The 23,224-nt window shown below is 39.7% G+C and overlaps 1 protein-coding gene across 2 annotated transcripts in view; it reads right to left on the bottom strand.

Moving 5' to 3' along the window:
* The window catches only part of PTAR1 (protein prenyltransferase alpha subunit repeat containing 1), a 62,854-nt gene that overhangs the window by 35,537 nt on the left and 4,093 nt on the right, over positions 1 to 23,224 (bottom strand). For both annotated transcript variants that reach the window (XM_023730850.1, XM_023730849.1), the window contains exon 2: positions 10,469 to 10,638. In XM_023730850.1, coding sequence (XP_023586618.1) covers positions 10,469 to 10,638 — 170 coding nt within the window. The remainder of the gene's footprint in view (positions 1 to 10,468; positions 10,639 to 23,224) is intronic.

Raw genomic sequence — 23,224 nt, forward strand, 5'->3', positions numbered from 1 at the left:
ATCTATGTTTATTAATACAAACACTTCCATCTTTGTTTACTATTTATAGTTCATTTTATGAAGTCTATTCATGTTCACAGTAAATACCTGGGACATTCTGAGTGTTTGATAAACTTTTTAGAATACACACACAAATACATCCCTATACTCATTTTTAAATATTCTAGTTAATAAGAAAATCAATTACTCCATTTCAACCATCTTAATAAAAGGGATTAACATTTATTGTGAGCCTATGATTTCATTACCACTGAGTATACTGAAATATTCATTAAACGAGCAACAAACAGTAGCATCAGCACACATTTATTTGTCCTCTATCCTCCCCATTACAAGCCATTACATACAGACACATGATATCCTTATGAAGAATTATCTAATTAACCTCTTCATTCTTTCACTTTTAGTAGTTTTTGGCACTAATTTAATATTTACCAAGGAAAAGAAATATAATTTTCTGTATTATTATTCATTCAATTCCACAAATATTCCAGGTATTGACTATGTGCAAAACATTAAACTGGGCCCTTAAGGCTAAGGGAATGGATACAGTGATAATTAAGACCAGATCTTGCCCTCCAGAAGGCAAAAGACAGTTAGAGAGAGACATATAAATAAGTAATTATATACAGCAAAATGAAATAATTGTGAAATAGAAGCATACACCACAAGATGGGTGTCACGGATTGAACTGTGTTCCCCAAAAATGTGTGTCAACTTGACTAGGACATGATTCTCAGTATTGTGTGATTGTCCACTATTCTGTCATCTGATGTGATTATCTTATGTGTTGTAAATTCTACTTCTATGATGTTAATGAGGCAGGATTAGAGGCAGTTGTGTTAATGAAGCAGGACTCAATCTACAAGACAAGGTTGTATCTTAAGCCAATCTCTTCTGAGATATAAAAGAGAGAATCAAGGACATGGGGGACCTTATACCACCAAGAGAGTAGAGCCAGGAGCACGGACCTTTGGACCCAGGGTCTCTGCACTGAGAAGCTCAAGAGCAGGGGAAGAATGATGGTAAGAACCTTGCCCCAGAGCCAACACAGAGAGAAAGACTTCCCCTGGAGCTGGCACCCTGAATTCGGATTTCTAGCCTCCTAGACTGTGAGAGAATAAATTTCTCTTTGTTAAAGACATTCACTTGTGGTATTTCTGTTACAGCAGCACTAGATAACTAAGAGAATGGGGATCACCAAAGAAGTTGCAATTAATTCTTCCTGGGGTAGCAAGAATTCGGCTGCTAACCAAAAGGTCAGCAGCTTGAATCCACCAGGAGCTCCTTGGAAACCCTATGGGGCAGTTCTACTCTCGTACAGGGTCGCGATGAGTCAGAATCGACTCTACAGCAACGGGTTTGTTTTTTTTGGTTTTGGTGTGGTAGTGAGGAAAGACTAGATGAAGAAGGTGGTTAAACAGCACTGCAAACTGGAAAAATAATGAGCAAAGGTAAACAGGCATGGAACTTCACAGTGAGCTGTCCAAGAGATTATGGATAAGAGTGTAACTAGAGCAAAAGGTGCTGGAGAAATGTACCAGGAAACCAGGCCTTCTAGAACCTGGTCCCAGTCTCCTTGTCAGCCTGGCCTTCCACTACTTCTCTTCACATGCTATGCTTCACCTGAGCCAGACTCTGACATTCTCTGAACACACCTATCTGCCTGCCCCTTCATGTCGCTGAACACACCTCATATTTACCTGCCTGCCATTCTCTCTGTCAGGAATCTTTCCCAATGAAAGCTTTCCTGATCTACTCAGCTGGAAGAAATCTTTCATCTCTATGTTTTGTGTATACTTACTTTCCTCTTATCCACTTTGTATAAATATTATCCCCTTAATCAGACAGTAAATTTCCTGAAGGCGGATACTGTCTTATACATCTTAAAATTACTCACTCACTCAACCAAATTTCTAAGCATCGACAAGCCAAGTACCAAGCCAGATAAAGATGAGGAAGATATGGCCCTTGTCCAAAGGAAGCACCACATCTGCTCACAGCATAGAGGAGTGGTAAGAACACAGGCCTTAAAGCCAAACTGCCTAACTACCTACATAACTCAAGCCTCTCCACTAACTAAATAACTTAATCTCTCTGAACCTCAGTCCTTATCTGTGAAATGAGGAAAATAACATCAGTCTCATAGGGTTGTGAACAATGAAATTCTACTTTTCTGTATCTGTCTGACACATCATGAGTACTCAGTAAATATTTATTCAACTAAACACTATTGCTACTTATCAACCAAGAAACAAATATTTTCAATTAATCAAAGAAGTTAGAAATAATGAGGCAGCTGTTCCTACAGTGAAACTGTCTAAATTTTTTAAATAGGCAACAACAATAACAAAAACTACATGGTAGTCAATGGTAGCTGTATGGAAAGATTTATGCCTTGTGGGAAAGCCTTTGGAATTTCTTTTGAAGTTTACAATCTTCCAAAGCCATCACAGCACCCAGGTACACTGGTATTTAGTCCCTTGGGCTCTACCTTTCTGTATTAAAGAAAATGTATGTGATCAACGGCAGTAGTTGCTATTTGTCTGCACTTCTAATGCAACTTTTCTTCTCCTGCAAAAAGTGAACACAAATTCATGCTCCATGAGAGACTCTTGTACAGCAGCATAAGGCAAAAAACCAAGAAATAAACACAATATATGACTCCTCACCTTCTACTTTGTGGCTATGTAAAGACAGAGGAAAGCTGATCAAAGTAACACTTCTTTTAATGGTGTCCCCCCAAGGAGGGCAACGGCAGCGGCTGGGTTTAGAGCCCAGCTCCACTACCTGCTGGGAGTTCTTGGGCAAGTCACTTAATGTCTCTGGGCCTTAGTGTCTTCCTCATATGTAAAAATGAAGCTAATAATAGTACTACCTTATAAAGTGTCAGAACAGTAACTGACACACTGTAAGCACTCGGTGATAATTGCTGCTATAAAGCCTGTATCTCCTAACCTTGTTCCACAAATGATACTGGGATCGGATGCTGCAGAGGGAGAAAAAGAAATCTTCTAAGCTGGCTGAGCAGTGACCGCTGAGCAGTGGGACACTACTCAGCTTCTAAGAATCTCAGGATAGCGTACCAACAGTGGTGCTAGTAACACACACAATCACAGTCTAGGGGAACTTCTAAAAGGTGACCCTGTCTCTGGCTTCTGCATGTTACATTTCTCAGCCTGGAAGACCCTTCTCCCCTCCTCCTTGACCAACTGCTTTCTGATTCAGGACTCAGGCTCAGATGAGACCTTCTGTAGGAAGCCTTCCTTGAGCCCTCCAATAAGATTTCCCCCCACCCTTCACTTTCCTAGCTCCCTGTGTTTACCCCAATCAAATCACCCATCACAACCCACTGTGATCACCTATTTGAGCAGTCAGCTCAAGGGTAGGGCTACTGGCCACTCTATCTTCAGTGGCGCGCCTGGCACATAGCAGACACTCAATAAATAGTCACTGGAGAGATGAGCAGTTAGAGGTAGTACCATTGAACCAATGACCTGCTTTATGTTGGATGGTTGCCTGATTTTTGCACATGACAGTAAAATGCAGCTGGTTTATACAACTAAAAGTCCAACTATGGCTTTATACAGAGAGAAGGGAAATCGAATAGTATTTTGATTTTCTTTAAGGACTGTTGTCCTATTTTCAAAAATAATTTAAGGTAATTAAAAGCAACCTGCCAAAGGAGGACATATAAGCACTAAAACCTATGCTTTTCAGTAATATTCAGCCTTTGTCATTCTCTGAGGATGAGGCTATCATGTTGTTGTCCCATCCCGCCCCCTCACCCAAATTTCAAGTTTTCTCACAAAACCAAATAATGTCCTTGCCAGATCTTTCTGAATGAGTCATTAGCAGTTAAATTCTATCCTCCTGGGCTTTGGAGAAGATTAAGTAAGATCTTTCAAGGTGCATCAAATAACAACAAACATGTTCTGCTATATTAAAAATAGCAGCAACAGCACTCAAAGAACCCCAACCTAGTATAAGTTATCGTAACATTTTCATAGTATATATTACAATAAAGAAATCCAGATCTTATTTTTATTACTCTACAAAGGTTTTTTATATTGTCATTTATTGTCTTCAAAATTCCTTTCTATTAATTTGGCAAAAGTTCTAGACCTACTGAAAAAATTTGCTCTGAACACAAGATGGGTGATAAAATAAAGTTGCAAGTGTAAAGGACACACAAATGAAAACGAATTTTGCAAATTTTTAATTACATAGTGTCTAATTATCTAAGTCTGCAGATTCAGAACCCTGGCATCCCCCCTCCTTCAAATCAAAATGTAGGTCCTAAACATACCTAAAAGGACAAACAAATGATAGTCTTTTTAGTAATACTAATAAAAAAAGTATAAAGAAGTACACGGTGAAGGTGAATGTCAGAAATGGAAAGGGTCAATCAAAAAGTAAGTAGGTTAGAAATATTGGATATAATTAAAGAATCGTTTCTGAATTCGATGTATTTTTCTACTCTTCTTCCCTACTGGTTCTCGCTAAATAAAAGAAAAGGAAGCTCAGGTTTCTTGACAGCCTACTACATGCCAGGAACTGTGCTGAGTGTGCTGGGTGCTTTACACACATTGATTCCTGTGATCCTCACAACCCTCTGAGGTCCAAATTAGTATTCTCTTCTTTAGGTGTAAAAATAAGAAGAAAGAGGCTAGGTAAATTTGCCTGAAGTCACTTTGCTGAGTTGAATCTGAATCCAGGTCTGTCTTCCTCAAAGCAGATGCTCTTTCCACTCTAGCACACACTCTGCAAATACTCTGCCCTCTATGAGTCAGGACTGAACCAAAGACCTAAAAATAAACATGTATAATCAACAGTTGACTGTAACTATTTCACTCTAAATTTCATCAACTATATGCCATTTCCTTTGCAGTTTCACCAGAAGATCATATGAGCAACTGGAATCCCTATATTATCTTAAAATTAAGTTTCTCTCCAAACACCAAAAGATATACCAGCAAATGTCCCTTTGTTATGTACACTCCAATAAATTACTAATTATTATATAATCACAGAGAGAAAATGAACCAGGGCACACCATACACAGGAAGACAGCTAAATTCCAGCACTAACAGGAGAGGATATAAAGATGCCACAGAAAAATCAATATGCTTCCTTTGCTGCATTGCATTCTAGAAATGTCCCAACGCCAGCAATTACCTGGTAATGGTCACCAGGTTTGACAACTATCTCTAACAAAGAGTATTTTCATGACACCTAGGAATAAATACAAAATCAACTTGGACTGGTTAATCTCTTCCTCCAAACTACATTTAGGTTACCACAAGGAGAGAAGCATGAGGTTAACTATGTGGTAAACACCAGAAAGGCCCAGTTTATCACAGAACACAGTCCCTGAATCAACGGCAAGATTAAGCTAAAAACTCTTGCTTACCAAACTCTTGTTACTCATTTGACAAATGTCTCTTCACTATGTAAAGGCGCTGAGTAAACAAAAACAAGCCACAGTCCATGTTTCTAACAAACTCACAATCCAGCTGGGGAAAAGGCCATTAAATAAATAATACAGGGTGGGTGGGAAGTGCTACTATGCAAGCAGTCTGAAAAAAGGACTCCAACAGAAATGCAGAGTGGCAATTACTGCTTCCTGGAGAGGTCAAAGAGGCTTCCTAGTGTTGTGTATGTGGTGTGTGTGTGGGGGAGTGCTCACACACACAGGGTGAGAAAGAGCATGCGAATGTATACATGTGATGTACATAGGGCATTAGGGATGTGTGTGTGCTGGCAACCATGATGATGATGGTAACATAAACGATACGTGAGTCTGGCCTCAGCAAAGGCATGGAAGACAGTAGTACACAGCAATGTCAAAGAATGGAACAGTGTATGTTATGCAATCAATAGTTGCAAACTCAAATACTTCTAGGGGTCAAATGAATGTCAAAGAAGCAACAAAGCAAACCTGATGATAAATGGCAACTGGCACTGCTTCAGTGACTGGAAGATGTGGTAAACTGCAATAGGCTTGCCCAGTCAAGAAAGGTAGAAGCGATCAGCCCCGGGCAATTGCTGCCATGTAGAAACTTGTACCCAGGGCTTCTGATGTTTTTAAGCAAAGACGGAAATCCAGATTTTCATCCTGATTTTAAACACTGGCAACTAATTAAAAACAATCTTTAAAAATACCCTATGAGCCAAAACGAAATGTATCTGTGGGCAGGCTTCAGCCTGGTGGCTGATATCTGCAACCTCTGATGCTGAGTATAAAGTAGAGAAAAGGGGTGGTAACATAGGCTGGGGACAGACTGTGAAAGGCTTTGAATGCCACACTAAAGAGTTTGAAATCTACCCTGATTCTCTAGGCATCATGAAATAACATAAGCAGCTATATATTTCAGAACAGCATCTCTGAAGCTGTGTTTTTAGAAGTATTGTTGGTAGGTGTTATTTTGCATGATGGACATGGACTGTAGGAGAGAGACAGAAAATAAGGTAGACCACTGAGGTAATCACATCAGTCTACATGAGAAATAATGAGGATCTACGCAGCAAAATAAATGGAGAGTAGAAGATGGCTTTCAGAGAGAGAGCTCAGTTATAGACAGACAGTGGAAGCTGTAAGAGTGCAAAGCAAAAGAAGATGGCATAAGAGGCACACTGGACACTTAGAGAGCAGAAAGGAGTTCTGTCCAGTTAGGACTCCAATACCTAGCGGGGTCTTCTCTCTTACCTGCTTTTTGTATTTGTCATGGATTTCTCAAAAATCAGTGACGTTTCATAGCTGAGAAATATAGTATCATTCCTCTCCCAAGCCAAATATGGCTATTACTACAGCAGATTTTTTTTTTTTAAATCAATCTCTTGTCAAGTAATTAAACAGGCATGCTTTCCAAACACCCAAGGACTTTGGCACATTAATGAGAGCATAAATTCTGTTAAGTTAACAAGAAAAAACTCTATCTCAAAAGTAAAGGTCACCTTCAGTCACATAATACATTCTTAGGTGGATACCTAAGATTCCAGCATGATTAATCACACAAACACTGACATTTCTGAAACTGTTCTTTAAATTGCCAGCTTTCTTTACTTGGCTCTTCTAATTGTTGTTGTTGTTATTAGGTGGTGTCTAGTCAGTTCTGACTCACAGAGACCCTATGTGCAACAGAATGAAACACTGCCCGATCCTGCGCCATCCTGCGTTTAAGGCCATTGTTGCAGCCACTGTGTCACATCATGTTGTCAAGGGTTTTCGTCTTTTTTGCTGACCTCTACCTTACTAAGCATGATGTCCTTCCCCAGAGACTGATCCCTCCTGATAACATGTCCAAAGTACGTGAGATGAAGTCTTGCCATCCTCACTTCCAAGGAAAATTCTGGCTGTACTTCTTCCAAGACAGACTTGTTCATTCTTCTGGCAGTGTATGGTATATTCAATAGTCTCTGCCAACACCATAAGGCATCAATTCTTCTTCAGTCTTCCTTCTCATTGTCCAGCTTTCACATGCGTATGAGGCAAATGAAAATATCATGGCTTGGATCAGGCCTCAAAAGTGACATCATTGCTTTTCAACACTTAAAAAGGCCTTTTGCAGCAGATTTACCCAATGCAATACATCATTTGATTTCTTGACTGCCGCTTCTAAGGGCATTGATTGTGGAAACAAGTAAAATGAAATCCTTGACAACTTTAGTCTTTTCTCTGTTTATTATGATGTTCCTTATTGGTCCAGTTGTGAGGATTTTTGTTTTCTGAGGTGTAATCTATACTGAAGGCTTTGGATCTTTATTAGTAAGTGCTTCAAGTCCTCCTCACTTTCAGCAAGCAAGGTTGTATCATCTGCATATCGCAGGTTGTTAATGAGTCTTCCACCAATCCTAATGTCACATCCTTCTTCATACAGTCTAGCTTCTCAGACTATTTGCTCAGCATACAGACTGAATAAGTATGGGGAAAGAATACAACCCTGACGCACACCTTTTTTGACTTTCTTGACGCACACCCTTCTTGGTACATGTACTGGTTTCTCAAGAGCATGATTAAGTGTTCTGAAATTCCCATTCTTTACAATGTTATCCGTAATTTGTCATGATCCACACAGTCAAACGCCTTTGCACAGTCAATAAAACACAGGTAAACATCTTTCTGGCATTCTGTACTTTCAGCCAAGATCCATCTGACATCAACAATAATATCCCTCGTTCCACGTCCTCTTCTGAATCTGACTTGAATTTCTGGCAGTTCCCTGTCGATGTACTGCTGCAACTGCTTTTGAATTATCTTCAGCAAAATTTTACTTGCATGTGGCTCTTCTAATACATATAATATTTTCTACAGCAACAGTTTTCGAGGTATACCATTTTCATAAAATAGCTGCTTTTCCCAACATTTTTGACAGCTTTTTCTCAGCAAGATTCACCTCTGTGTTCTAAATGCTTCGGTTCACAAGTTTGCAGAATACTTTTATATTACCCAATTGTCATTTTCAGGTATCTTGTCCTGTCAAACCAGACATTCACTTCCTTATTTATACTGATAATACAATATACAACTAAAGTAATATGTGACACCACACTAAACTATGCTTCAAAAAAAAAAAGTGAAACTGAAAACTGCTTCCATGGGGTATAATTTAGGAAAAATCAGAAGATCCTCCTGTACACATTAACAGTTGCATCAGAATTCAAAGTTTAGATGTCAGCTATTGGTCTGAGTTAGCTTAACCACTTGATCGGCTGCCTGGGTCCTCTTGGGCATATCAAGACTAAAACCACATGATGAGGAGAGACACCAAGTCTGCAGTGCAGCGTCCACCAAGTACAAGAAATAGGGAAATGGAAAAAGGACTCGGAAGGCTGCAAGAAGGAGGCAGGTTGAGCTAGTGCATGTGAATGGGCAAAGGCTAATGATTTGAGACACCTGCTCCCTTTGACATTTTAAAATTCATACTTGTTTCTTCTCTTCAGATAATCATTCTATCTCACCCAGAGTTAGCTCTATGCTGACTCAATTACACATTTCTGCACACTGGATCCCACATAATACAGCTTTGGCTGGCATAAAATAACTTGATGGATTCATAAGGTGTTACATCCTTTCTACCTTAGTGTTATTGAAACCTACAATATAGTGATGGAATGAAGAATTAAAGGAAGTGAGTCTAACAACAGATAAATAACCTTACCTTCAAACAAAATTTGGGCACAGACTTCTAATTAAAAAATATCTATCAAAGGATAAGTTAAGGGAAATAATCACTGAAATTATTTCACACTAAATCTTTAAACCAGACTCCTTTTCTACTGGTCCAAACAGGGAAATGTGCTGTATTACAGCAGTATGTTAAGGACAGTGCTGAGAGGAGTTCAAGGAAATCAGTCTATCATATCTTTGGCAACACTCTCCTCCACATCCCCCCTCCCAAAAAAGAGACTGTTTTTCACTCAATTTTAAGTTTCTGAGTAATGGGACTGTGTACTATTCATCTTTTTAATCTCTCACAGTATTTAGAACAGCTTCTAGCATGAGTAGGCCCTTGACAATGGCTATTGAACTGAATAAAATTCTTTAGGAAACAAAATTCTTATTCACAATCAACCTCCAGGCAATACTGAGCACTTTTAAAGGTACCTCTGGATGTGGGAAGTGAAAGAAGCTTTACAAAAACAGTCTGGGACATAGTCTTAGATGAGTACTCCCCAAAAAGGTGAGACTTGAAGTGAGCCTAAAAGGATTAACAGATTTGTGCACAGGAGGCTTAATATCACCTATCGGGAAGCACTAAGAAAAGATACTGAGTGGAACAAACAGGGATTGTCTGATGCAGTTAAGCATAGTCTCAGAGGAGTGGAAGAAGTGACTGGTGGGATGGCTTTCCTTTGCTCATTTCCATATAGGAACAGGACACAGAGGGCCAGAGCTCGAGTGGGATTCACAGAGCAATAGAACCTTCATAAATCACTGAGCTCATGCACAATGTAACTACCACCATCATGCCTCCGTTATATCATCTGGACTGCTACTAAAATGAGTTCTATTGCCTATAAAATACTAAAGGATTAGAAATCAGAGACCCTGAGCTTATAGGGACTAGAAATCATTTCAGGGACAGGCAAACATTTTTGTTTTTTTAAGCCACAAGAAAGCTTTTGTCAAGTAAAATCTTACAAATGACCCCAATACATGAAACAGATAAAATCAGAATCACTCTGGTTGCAGTAGGTGGCCTGAAATCCTACTTGAAGCACTTCCACAGAATCACTACAAATACAAAATTTGAAAACTACTGATCTAGTCCTGAGAATTACAGTATCATTCCTCTCCCAAACCAACCTCCTCACTTAACAGACAGGTAAGGCACCTGCACAGGCAGTGTATGGTAGAGCCAGAACTAGAATCCAGAACGTCAACACTCAGACCAGGACTCTTCCCAGCATATCCCATACTGCTTCTAAAAACCAAAGAAGGGAAGAGGATATTGTTCATACTTACCATCTTTGTTCAGCCACTGCTTTCTCATTCTGTATAGAAGGAGCTTGTTGTGGACATATGGTAAAAGGAACTTGACACACCAGCTCTCCACACCAAGTTTGTTTTCAACCAGGACTATGGGACTCCGGTTATACCGAGCTTCAGGACATGGGATCAGTCCAATTTCATCTCTTAATTTGTAAAACATAAAAAAAATAAAAACAGAAATAAGAATACTAGCCTTTTTAAAAACTTTTAAATCCTATGAAGTATTTTAAAAATTCTGCCTACTTTCCTTACTTAGAAATAATAATTTAGCTCACCTTCTGAATTGGTAGAAAATTTTTTTAAAGTCTGTTAATACTCAGTGCTAGCAAAGGTGAGGGGAAACAAGTATGCTGCATTCCCCGTTGCTGGGAGTGAAAACTGGTGTAACCTTTGGTGGCAATTTGATCAAAATTGTAAATGCACATACCCTTTGACCCAGCAATCCCACTGCTCAGAAATTATTCCATGCCAAAATATTAATAGGACTTTCACTGTAGCATAACAAAAAAACTGGAGACAATCTAAATGTGTATCGATACAGACTGTGAAAAATAATTATGGCCCATCCAGGTGATATACGCACCCAACCCACTGTTGTCAAGTCGATTCATACTCATGGCAACCCTATAAGACAGAACAGAACTGTCCCATAGAGTTTCCAAGGCTGTAAATCGTTACACCTACAAGAAAGATCAGTTAATACGACTATAATTCAAATTTATGCACCAACCATTAAGGCCAAAGATGAAGAAATTGAAGATTTTTACCAACTTTGGCAGTCTGAAATTGATCAAACATGCAATCAAGATGCACTGATAATTACTGGTGATTGGAATGTGTAAGCTGGAAACAAAGAAGAAAGATCAGTATTTAGAAAATATGGCCTTGGTGATAGAAACGACACCGGAGATGGCATGATAGAATTTTGCAAGACCAATGACCTATTCATTGGAAATACCTTTTTTCAACAACATAAATGGAGACTATACACGTGGACCTCACCAGATGGAATACAAAGGAATCAAATCGACTACCATCTGTGGAAAGAGATGATGGAAAAGTTCAGTATCATCAGTCAGAATAAGGGCAGGGACCCAACTGTGGAACAGACCATCAACTGCTCATATGTGAGCTCAAGTTGAAGCTGAAGAAAATTAAAACAAGTCCACAAGAACAAAGGTATAACCTTGAGTATATTCCACCTGAATTTAGAGACTATGTCAAGAATAGATTTGACGCACTGAACACTACTGACTGAAGACAAGCTGTGGATGACATCAAGGACATCATACATGAAGAAAGCAAAAGGTCACTGAAAACACAGGAAAGAGAGAAAAGACCAAAATGGATGTCAGAAGAGACTCTGAAACTAGAACATATAGAGCAGCTAAAGTGAACGGAAGAAATGATGAAGTCAAAGAGCTGAACAGAAGATTTCAAAGGGGGGCTTGAGAAGACAAAGTAAAGTATTACAACGAAATGTGCAAAGACCTGGAGTTAGAAAACCAAAAGGGAAGAACATGCTCGGTATTTTTCAAGCTGAAAGAACTGAAGGAAAAATCTGAACCTCGAGTTGCAACAATGAAGGATTCTATGGGCAAAATACTGAATGATGCCGGAAGCATCAAAAGAAGATGGAAGGAATACACACAGTCACTGTATCAAAAAGAATTGGTCGCCGTTCAACCATTTCAGGAGGTAGCATATGATCAAGAACCGATGGTATTGCAGGGGAAGTCAGCACAACTGGATTAAACCAAAAGCTAAGAAGTTTAACACAACCAAACACTCTGAGGACAGAGTAGCTGGGGCTGGGGTCTGGGATCCATGGTTTCAGGGGACATCTAGGTCAAGTGGCATAACAAAGTTTATTAAGAAAATGTTCTGTATCCCACTTTGGTGAGTGGCATCTGGGGTCTTAAAAGCTTGTGAGCGGCCATCTAAGATACATTAACTGGTCCCAACCCACCTGGAGCAAAGAAGAATGAAAAACACCAAAGATACAAGGAAAATATTAGCCCAAGAGACAAAAGGGCCACGTAAACCAGAGACTCTAACAGCCTGAGACCAGAAGAACTAGATGGTGCCCAGCTGCCACCAATGACTGCCCTGACAGGGAACACAACAGAAAATCCCTGACAGAGTGGGAGAAAAGTATGGAAAAGAACTCAAACTCACATAAAAAGACCGGAATTAATGATCTGAGACTGGAGGAACCTCCGAGGCCATGGCCTCCGGACGCTATATTAACCCAGAACTAAAACCATTCCCGAAGCCAACTCTTCAAACATTAGACTGGACTATAAAACATAAAATAATACTCGTGAAAAGCGTGCTTCTTAGTTCAAGCAGATACACGAGACCAGATGGGTGGCTCCTGTCTGGACGCAGGATGAGAAGGCAGGAAGGGACAGGAGCTGGTTGGATGCACACGGGAAACCCAGGGTGGAAAAGAGGAGTGTGCTGTCACATTGTAGGGATTGCAGCTAGTGTCACATGACAATATGTGTATAAAATTTTGTATGAGAGAGTAACTTGAGCTGTAAACTTTCACCCAAAGTACAATTTAAAAAAAAAAAAAAAAAGAGCCGATGGTATTGAAGAAAGAAGTCCAAGCTGCACTGAAGGCATTAGTGAAAAACAAGGCTCCAGGAAGTGATGGAATACCAATTGAGATATTCCAGCAAACGGATGCAACCCTGAAAGTGCTCACTCATCTATGTCAAGAAATTTGGAAGACAGTTACCTGGCCAACCGACTGGAAGAGATTCATATTTGTGCCCATTCCAAACAAAGGTGATGCCAAAGAATGTAGAAATTATCAGACAATATGATTAATATTACACGCAAGTAAAATTTTGCTGAAGATCATACAAAAGTGGTTGCAACAGTACATCGACAGGGAATTACCAGAAATTCAAGCCAGATTCAGAAGAGGACATGGAACGAGGTATACCACTGCTGATGTCAGATGGATCTCGAATGAAAGCAGGGAACACTGGAAAGATGTTTACCTGTGTCTTATTGGCTACGCAAAGGCATTCAACTGTGTAGGTCATAACAAATTATAGATAACATTGTGAAGAACTGGAATTCCAGAACATTTAATTCAGCTCATGAGGAACCTCTACACAGACCAAGAGGCAGTCATGAGAACAGAACAAGGGGATACTGGGTGGTTTAAAGTCAGGAAAGGTGTGCGTCAGGGTTGTATCTTTTCTCCATAATTATTCAATCTGTATGCTCAGCAAATAATCTGGCAAGCTGGAGTATGTGATGAACGCGACATCAGGATTGGAGGAAGACTCATTAACAACCTGCGATATGCAGATGACACAACCCTGCTTGCTGAAAGTGAAGAGGACTTGAAGTATTTACTGATGAAGATCAGAAACTACAGCCTTTAGTGTGGATTACACCTCAACATAAAGAAAACAAAAATCCTCACAACTGGACCAATAAGCAACATCATAAGGAAAAGAGAAAATACTGAAGTCATCAAGGATTTCATTTTACCTGGATCCACAGTCAATGCTCATGGAAGCAGCAGTCAAGAAATCAAATGACATATTGCATCAGACAAATCAGCTGCAAAAGGCCTCTTTAAAGTGTTAAAAAGCAAAGAGGTCACTTTGACGACTAAGGTGCGCCTGACTTAAGCCATGATATTTTCAACTGCCTCATATGCATGCGAAAGCTGGCCAATGAATAAGGAAGACTGAAGAAGAATTGATGACTCTGAATTACAGTGTTGGGGAAGAATACTGAATATACCATGGACTGCAAGAAGATCGAACAAATCTGTCTTGGAAGAAGTACTGCCAGAATTTTCCTTGAAAGCAAGGATGGTTAGACTTTGTCTCACATACTTTGGACATGTTATCAGCAGGAGCCAGTCTCTGGAGAAGGAGATCATGCTTGGTAAAGTAGAGGGTCAGCAAAAAAAGAGGAAGACCTTCAACAAGATGGACTGACACAGTGGCTGCTACAATGGGATCACGCATAGCAATGATTGTGAGATGGTGCTGGACTGGACAGTGTTTCATTCTGTTGTACGCAGGGTGGTTATGAGTCGGAACCGACTAGACAGCACCTAACAACAACAAAATCTTTACAGAAGCTGACTGCCACATCTTTCTCCCATGGAGAAGCTGGTCGGTTCAAACCACCAGCCTCTCATTAGCAGCGGAGCACTTTAACCACTGTTTCACCTGGGCACCTCTGCAGGTGATATAGCTGTTAATAAAGAATAAGGTAGATCTGCATGCACTGGTATGGGAAGATTGTCAAGAGATATTGAGAAAAAAGCAAGACGGCTAACCAGTGTACAGCACCAAGACTTCTGTATAAATGTTTCATATTGTTTTTCAAAAGAAAGAAATACAGATGCACTGAAAAATTTCTTGGGAAAAATTTCTGGGGAGAGGATGATGTTGAAGAATTATTTTCGTACAGTTTAAATTTTCTAGTCACTTGTATGTATTATTTCTATTTTAAAAAATGTCAATTGTATTTATGCTTGCAAATAAAGTATATGAAGCAGAAACAAATTAATAAGTTAAACTGGCAGTGAAATTTTGGGCCACTTCTCTTTCTTCTTTATAATCCTTTATACTTTTCTGAATAAAAAGTAAATGTTGCTAAAACACAAATATGTTTCAGAAGTTGATCATTCTGGCAGCATTTATATCCCTTAATCCAACACAGCTTAAGTTGAAAATTTATATGAAATTTTCTAGGCAGAGATTTAACAAACAATATGTAGGACATTCGACTTGCATAGTAAATGAACCAACAAACATAAAAATGTTTTTGCAAAACTTCAACACATGCCTTTCAACTATAAAGAAAGCTACAGTTAATTCTTGCCTACATGAATCATGTTTTCTTAAATCGTACGCCCTTCGTTTAATCAATGAGTAACAAGAAATTTTTACCAAAAAGAGCAGTTGAAATAAATAACAATTTTTTTAAGAGTGTCTATTAGATTTTTTAAATATGTCTTTAAAAAACAGAATAACGAACTGGCTTTCAGAGTTTTTTTGTGACATTATTTACTATGTCCCTGGGCATCCCCTGCCAAAAAGATGCAAGTTTGATAGTTGCAAACACACGAAAACTTGTTGAATTACAGGTTATAAGACAAGTTCCCTTTTGTCTGTTAGACCATCATCACAAACTGGTAGAAGGTATTGAATCTAAAATAAAATCCCTTCTGGAACTCTACACTGGATAGCTCAGAGGTAACCTACTTTCTACATTAATGACACAGGAATATATCAATAAACAAGGGTACCCCAGAGGTTGCAGGTCACTAACCATTCTTTCAAGCTAATTTAACTCTCATGTAGATTTTGCAACCTAAGATTTTTTGTCCTGACAACTGGCTCAGCTGATTTACAGGACTCTTCATATAGCGTGTCAAAACTATCTAAACATTTTCTGAGCACCTACAATGTACTACATCACCCATCTGTCAGTTTGTCATACTGTGGTGGCTTGCATGTTATTATATGCTGGAAAGGTTTCAGCAGAGCTTCCAGACTAAGGCAGACTAGGAAGAAAGGCCTGGCAATCTACTTAAAAAATTTTGCAATGAAAACCATATGGATCACAACAGAGTATTGCCCAATGTAGTGCTGGAAGATGAACCTCAGGTTGGAAGGCACTCAAAATACACCGGAGTAAGAGTAGCTGTCTTAGTCATCTAGTGCTGCTATAACAGAAATACCACAAGTGGATGGCTTTAACAAAGAGAAGTTTATTCTCTCACAGTCCAGTAGGCTAGAAGTCCAAACGCAGGGCACCGGCTCCAGGGGAAGGCTTTCTCTCTCTCTCTCAGCTCTGGAGGAAGGTCCTCGTGATTCATCAGTCTCCCCCTGGTTTGAGAGCGTCTCAGAGCAGGAACCCCAGGTCCACAGGATGCACTCTGCTCCTGGCACTGCTGTCTTGGTGGTATGAGGTCCCCATGTCTCTCTCTTGCTTCTTTTATATCTCAAAAGAGATTGGCTTTTAAGATACTATCTAATCTTGTAGATCTCATCAATATAACTGCCACTAATCCATCTTATTACATCAAAGTGATAGGATTTACAACACACAGGGAAATCACATCAGATGACAAAATGGTAGACAATCATACAATACTGGGAATCATGACCAGCCAAATGACAGATATTTCTGAGGGAGGCAATTCAATCCATGACAGTTGCCTTCTCAAAGTAGTAACTACTGTTGTTGTTAGTGGCCATTGATGCTCAAAGTACAGTCAACCTTAATGTCATGGATGGAGTAAAGCCTTCAGGGCCTTCATTTGTCGATGTGGCAAGACTCAAAATGAGAACTGACTGCAGCAAACATCCATCAGTCAACAATGGACTCAAGCATACCAATAGTCATGAAGATGGCACAGGACTGGGCAACGTTTCATTGTTTTACTTAAGGTGGCCATGAGTTGGAGCCAAATGGACGGCAACTAACAACAACAACAACAAAGTACTGGGTATGGTGTTAGATTTGGAGGATACAAAATGAATAAAATACGGTGGTTCCAGATTCCAAAGAGCTCACAGTTTTGCTGGGTGGTCATGCCAATATCTGCAATAAACTGTTATCACTTTGCTACTCTTATAATGTCAATAATATATAATATAAAGTCCTGTAGGAAGAATGTGGCAGTGCTAAGAGAGCATCCAAGGTCAATGCCCAGTATTTCAAACCCATCTAATTCACTATTAGGACAACTAGCCACATCTAGATTATGCTTCACTAATACAGGGTCTCTACAAGTCAGAAGTGGCTCGATGGCAATGAGTTTAATATATGACTGAATCTCTGGTATTTTCTGGTGTTCAGGTTTTAGTATATAAAACAGAACATTTTCAAAATAAACTAGAATTACAGTAAAAAACAAACTCAACGTAATTATTTCAAGGAAGTCTATTCTCTGTGTAAAAATGGCATGGTGGAGGCGTCTGACCTCTTCTAACTTCACAACGGGTAGGGAGAATCAAGATCAACAGCTCAAGGCTGGTTCCTATGAGGCAGAGGTCAGACATACCTCCTCTTGCCGGCCCTTTTCACCAATTCTGACACCATTTGCCTCTCCCACAGCGTACTCTACTTCTCTGCTGAGTTCAATGATTTGTTGCAATGACCACACAGAACTCACAGACAATACTCACAATTATGGGGTTTATTAGGGAAGTAACAGGTTACAATTCAGGTTCAGGAATGCTCCAGAAACAGTTCTTCCATCAGGACAGCCTCTTCTCCGCCGTGTCCACAGGCAGGTCTCTCCATGGCCCTCGGCCTGGCCTCTGCCCTGCTCCGGCAAGCATTAAAAAGCTCTTTTAGCTCTGCCAATAAGTGCCGAGAGGCAGCCACGCACCAGTAAGACTAGGCCCAAAGGAGCTCAGCTCTAGCTCCGTGGGTTGGCAAACCTAGCTCCCCCAAGTACCTAGAGGCACCCTACTCTGCCAGCAAGCCTCCTGCCTGAAGGCACTCAGCTTTCTCACTTTGTGGGCCAGGAAGCTCACTGTGCCATCTCCTGCAGGTATCCTGCACTGCTGGTCTCCTGATTCTGCTGATGTCGTTTCTCTGCCGCTGCTTATCACTGTCTCCACTGTTACAGCTCCTACTCTCTGTCTCCCTTTAAGCCTAGCGGGATGGAAAAACTGACCAATCCCCTGGTTAGGGTTCCATACACCTCATCTGCATAATCCATCATTTGGTGGGAGTTATAAAGACTATGGCTAGAAGGACCACATTAAGTAATTCACTGCACCGCACTCTGAGATTTAATAACCATTTACAACACTTTAGGAAAAGAATTACAAGAATCAACAATACGAATATGAATGTTATAGTAGCAAGAAGAATAAAAGAATCCTATCCTCTGGCTATAGCCTATTTGGGGGAGGAAGGTTTGCTTAAATTCACAATGTAAAAACATGTCTTGCTCACTAGTTATACCAGAAATAAAATGCCCAACCAATAATTTGATGCCTAAATTATAGGACAGAGCAATCTGTACAAATACAAAAATACATTGCTTTAGTTGGCTACTGTTCTTCCAAGAAATACTTTAAAAAGAAACAAGAATGCCTTGGATATAGCAGATGCTCAGTAACTGCATACTGAGAGGCTGATTATCCTTACACTTCAGTGGTAATATTCAAATATGTCATAGGGTATCACCTCTTGACCCTCCAAAACAACGTTACCTCTTTTTTTCTAATGTAGCGTAATGAAAACAGCAAGGGTCCAAGTCTTGGCTCTGTCAATATCTAGATAGATCTCTGTATTTCTATCTATCTACATATTTCAATCATGTCACTTGGCCTCTCAAGACCTCACTTTCCTCATTCATAAAACAGAATTGCTTTAGATTTCTAAATGAGGGAAATGGGCTAGGTCTCATTCAGCCATCAAATTTTATGACTGAAAAATTCAGCAGCTATTCTCATGTAAACAGAATGAACACAGTCATATCAAGGAATGTAAAACACTAGAAGAAAAAAAATATATTCAGAGGGAGGTAGTAGGGTGTAGAGACAAAAGCATTACTATACTAGACTAGGAAACCAGGCAGTCAATGTGAATTTGATAAGTCACTTGCCCTCAGTATCCTCATCTGAAATACAGGAATAAAAATGCCTATTCATTTAATGAATTAATGACCCTGAGGTCAGCCAGTAAAGCTCCTTGGTTAACAGATAATGAGAAACTAAGGGAAAAGAATGTTAAGCCTTTGACAAGTCATTTGACCCTAAGATACAGTGCTTTCTGCTTCCTAAAAATATGTTGTTGTTGTTGTTAGATACCATCGAGTCAGTTTCCACTCATAGCGACCCCATGCACAACAGAACAAAACACTGCCCAGTCCTGTGCCATCCTCAAAATCATCCTCACAATTGCTATGTTTGAGCCCATTGTTGCAGCCACTGTGTCAATCCATCTCATTGAGGCTCTTCCTCTTTTTTGTTGACTCTCTACCAAGCATGATGTCCTTCTCCAGGGACTGTTCTCTCCTGATAACACGTTCAAAGTACTTAAGAAGTCTCGCCATCCTTGCTTCCAGGAGCATTCTGGCTGTACTTCTTCCAAGACAGATTTGTTCATTCTTCTGGGAGTCCATGGTATTCTTTGCCAACATCTAAATTCAAATTTATCAATTCTCTTCAGTCTTCCTTATTCATCCAGCTTTCACATGCATATGAGGTGACTAAAAACACCATGGTATGGGTCAGGTGCACCTTAGTTCTCAAAGTGACATCTCTGCTTTCGAACACTTTAAAGTGGTCTTTTGCAGTACATCTGCCTGATGTAATACATCGATTTCCTGACTGCTGCTTCCATGGGCATTGACTGTGGATCCAAGTGAAACAAAATCCTTGTGACTTCAATATGTTCTCCATTTATCATGATGTTACTTATTGGTCCAGTTGTGAGGATTTCTGAAGGCTGTAGTATTTGGTCTTCATCAGTTAAGTGCTTCAAGTACAGAACCTGTACATGGACCAAGAGGCAGTCGTTCAAACAGAACAAGGGGATACTGTATGCTTTAAAATCAAGAAAAATGTGCATCAGGGCTTTATCCTTTCACCATACTTACTCAATCTGTATGCTGAGCAAATAATCCGAGAAGCTGTACTATAAGAACATGACATCAGAACTGGAGGAAGACTAACAACCTGCAATATGCAGATGACACAACCTTGCTTGCTGAAAGTGAAGAGGACTTGAAACCTAAAAATATAATACATACTTTATAGATGGGGTCAGTAGCTTCCAAATAACTGTTCGACTTCAGACTTTTCCTGTGCCTAGTCCCTTATGTCGTAGTCCATTTTTTTCAGAAAATTCAGAGTAGTGACCTCATTCCTCCAGTCTCTCATTTTATCAGATGAGAAAACTAAGGCCCAATGACGTTAAGGGGATTAAAAAACACCAAACTTATTGCTGTGGAGTCGATTCTGACTCATAGCACCCCCACAGGACAGAGCAGAACTGCCCATAGGGTTTTCAAGGCTATAATCTTTAAGGAAGCCAGCTGCCACATCTTCGTCCCTCAGAGCAGCTGGTGGGTTCAAACTGCTGACCTTTTGGTTAGCAGCTGAGCTCTTAACCACTACGCCACCAGGGCCCCTTTAAGGGGATTACCCAAGGTCAAATTGCTGGTAGCTAAGTTCAGAATATGGCCTCCTAATACCTAGGCCAAAACCCTTGATACTAAAGTGAAGATATCAGTGAAAGTAAAACAGGATTCAGATAAATTCCTTTCAGATTTCTGGCAACTTAAATTCTCTAATTTCACACTCAAGAAAATCAGAAAACCATGGGAAAAACAAAGTAAGAGCTATCTGTCATCTCTTTGCCACTATCAATGTTTGAGTATGCATCCTTTTTTGCTAAGTATTTTACAAAAGTGGGATCATACTGGACATACCCTTTTAAAAAATTTTAACTTAGTAATTCATATTAAATATGTTCCTACATAAATTTCATATCTTTAATGGTTGCAACGAATGTGTTATATATATATGTGTGTGTGTGCGTATATATATATATATATCTCAAATACATCTCCAGTTATTTCCTTCTCAAATAGTCTTATAAAAACAATTTCTGACTCTTCTACCACCACCAAATTCCATTCGTTTACATTGTTAGGATTCTGGCCATTTAGATGCCTGGTATTTAACATGAGGACTCAAGTAAATACCTGCATTGTACCAAGGTCACAGGATTTTTAAAGACATGAAAGCTTTGTATTTTTCTTTAGCAGCAGTCAACTTCTCATTTCCTCAGAGATACAGGATGCTCCCTTTTTAGGTTACCTTGAAAGGCCACGCCAAAGGCATAGCAACATGAAATGAATCAGCACATTTACTTAAAAAGATCATACACAGCAAGGTACATGTCTCTGAGTGTTACACTTCTCAACAGGGACCCACTGGCTTCCAGATGAAGTTCAAGGTTCATATAACACTGATATTGACTCTGGTCCTCATGTTTAAGACAGCTTCTCTTGTCTGCACTTTTTTTAGACATTATCATCAGTCACCTGGAATAGGTTCCGCTTATTATTCACAAAAGTAATATCAACCAGCCTCCTTCTGGGAAGGATGTTTTTGTTGGTGTTAACTGCCTTTTAGTTGGCCCGACTTAATAGTGACTCCATGCACAATGGAACAAAATGCTGCCCAGTCCTGTGCCATCCTCATGATCGGTTGTGGACTGGACCATTGTAATCCACGGGTTTTTCACTGACTGATTTTCAGAAGCAGATCGCCTGGCCTAAATCCTAAAACTGAACCCTGTAATGTGAAGCAACTGAAAACAGCCCCAGGATTCAGGAAATGATACAAATCTTATCAATCTCAAAGATTTTTTTTTTTCCTAAACTAGAATTCTTTCCAGGGGAGCTTACAAAATATCTAAAGAAACTGACTCTTGCATACTGATAATCAAAACTTTATCAATAATTAAATTCAGATATTTTAGAGACCTCACGGCTTTCTCATTAATTATAAAGACTACTAACTTTGTATATCACTGAAATTATATTACGACCTTATTTAGAAAACAGCTACACAAATTACTACCATTTATTGTTTATTACATGGCCTGCTCTATGTTAAGTTTTACTTACACTATTTCATTTATTCCTCACAATCTTATAAAGTAGGACTTTTAAACCCATTGTACAGATGAGGAAAGAGGTTTATCTAAGGCTACCCAGCTAGTAAGTGACAAACTAAAATTCAAATCCAGGACTGTCAGATTCCAAACCCAAACTTTTAGAAATATATTATTATTTAAATAAAGAAATAAAAATCAAGTGTAAGAAGACTATGCAACTCGAAAGTTTCCTGCACCCAGGCATATTCTTTCTTCAGTTCAATTTGCAAACAATCTAAAATTGCCTTTCATTACTACCCTTACTCAAAATTTTTTACGTGTGCCTTCAAGTTGGTTGATTCTGATTTATAATGACCCTGTAGGACAGAACAGAACTGCCCCTAAAGGATCTCCTAGGCTGTCATCTTTACAGGGCCCTGATGGTGCAGTGGTTAAGAGCTCGGCTGCTAACCAAAAGGTCAGCAGTTTGAATCCACCAGCTGCTCCCTGGAAACTCTATGGGGCAATTCTACTCTGTCCTATAGGGTTGCTATGACTCCACGGAAATGGATTTGGTTTGGTTTTTGGTCATCTTTACAGGAACACGAGCCTTGGTGGTGCAGTGCTTAAAGCGACTGACTGTTAACCAAAAGGTCAGTGGTTCGAAACCACCAGCGGCTCTGTGGGAGAAAGATGTGTCAGTCTGCTTCTGTACAGATTTACAGCCTTGGAAACCCTATGGGGTTATGAGTCGGAATCAACTCGACAGCAGTGGGTTTTGGTTTGGGTTACGGGAGGAGAAAACCAGGTCTTTTCTCTGGTGGAGTTGCTGGTAGGATGAAACTCCAGCCTTTCAGTTAGCAGTCCAGAGCTTAACCATTGTGCCACTAGGGCTCCTTTCCCACTCCTAGGAAGTGCACTTCCCTTAGCCAATTCTTTTCCATGCCTCATGTCTCGGTTTAAGTGCTATTTCCTCAGAAAGAACTCTTGACCTGCTATCTAAATTAGGCCTCCCTGATACTATCCTCTATCAAAGTACCCTGTTCTTACCCTTTTAGACTCTTTTCGTAATCTGTGCATGGGTTTCCCTGAAGTTCCAGAAGC

The sequence above is a fragment of the Trichechus manatus genome, unplaced genomic scaffold (assembly GCF_000243295.1).
Source record: "Trichechus manatus latirostris isolate Lorelei unplaced genomic scaffold, TriManLat1.0 scaffold00038, whole genome shotgun sequence".
NCBI classification, from domain to species: Eukaryota; Metazoa; Chordata; class Mammalia; order Sirenia; family Trichechidae; genus Trichechus; species Trichechus manatus.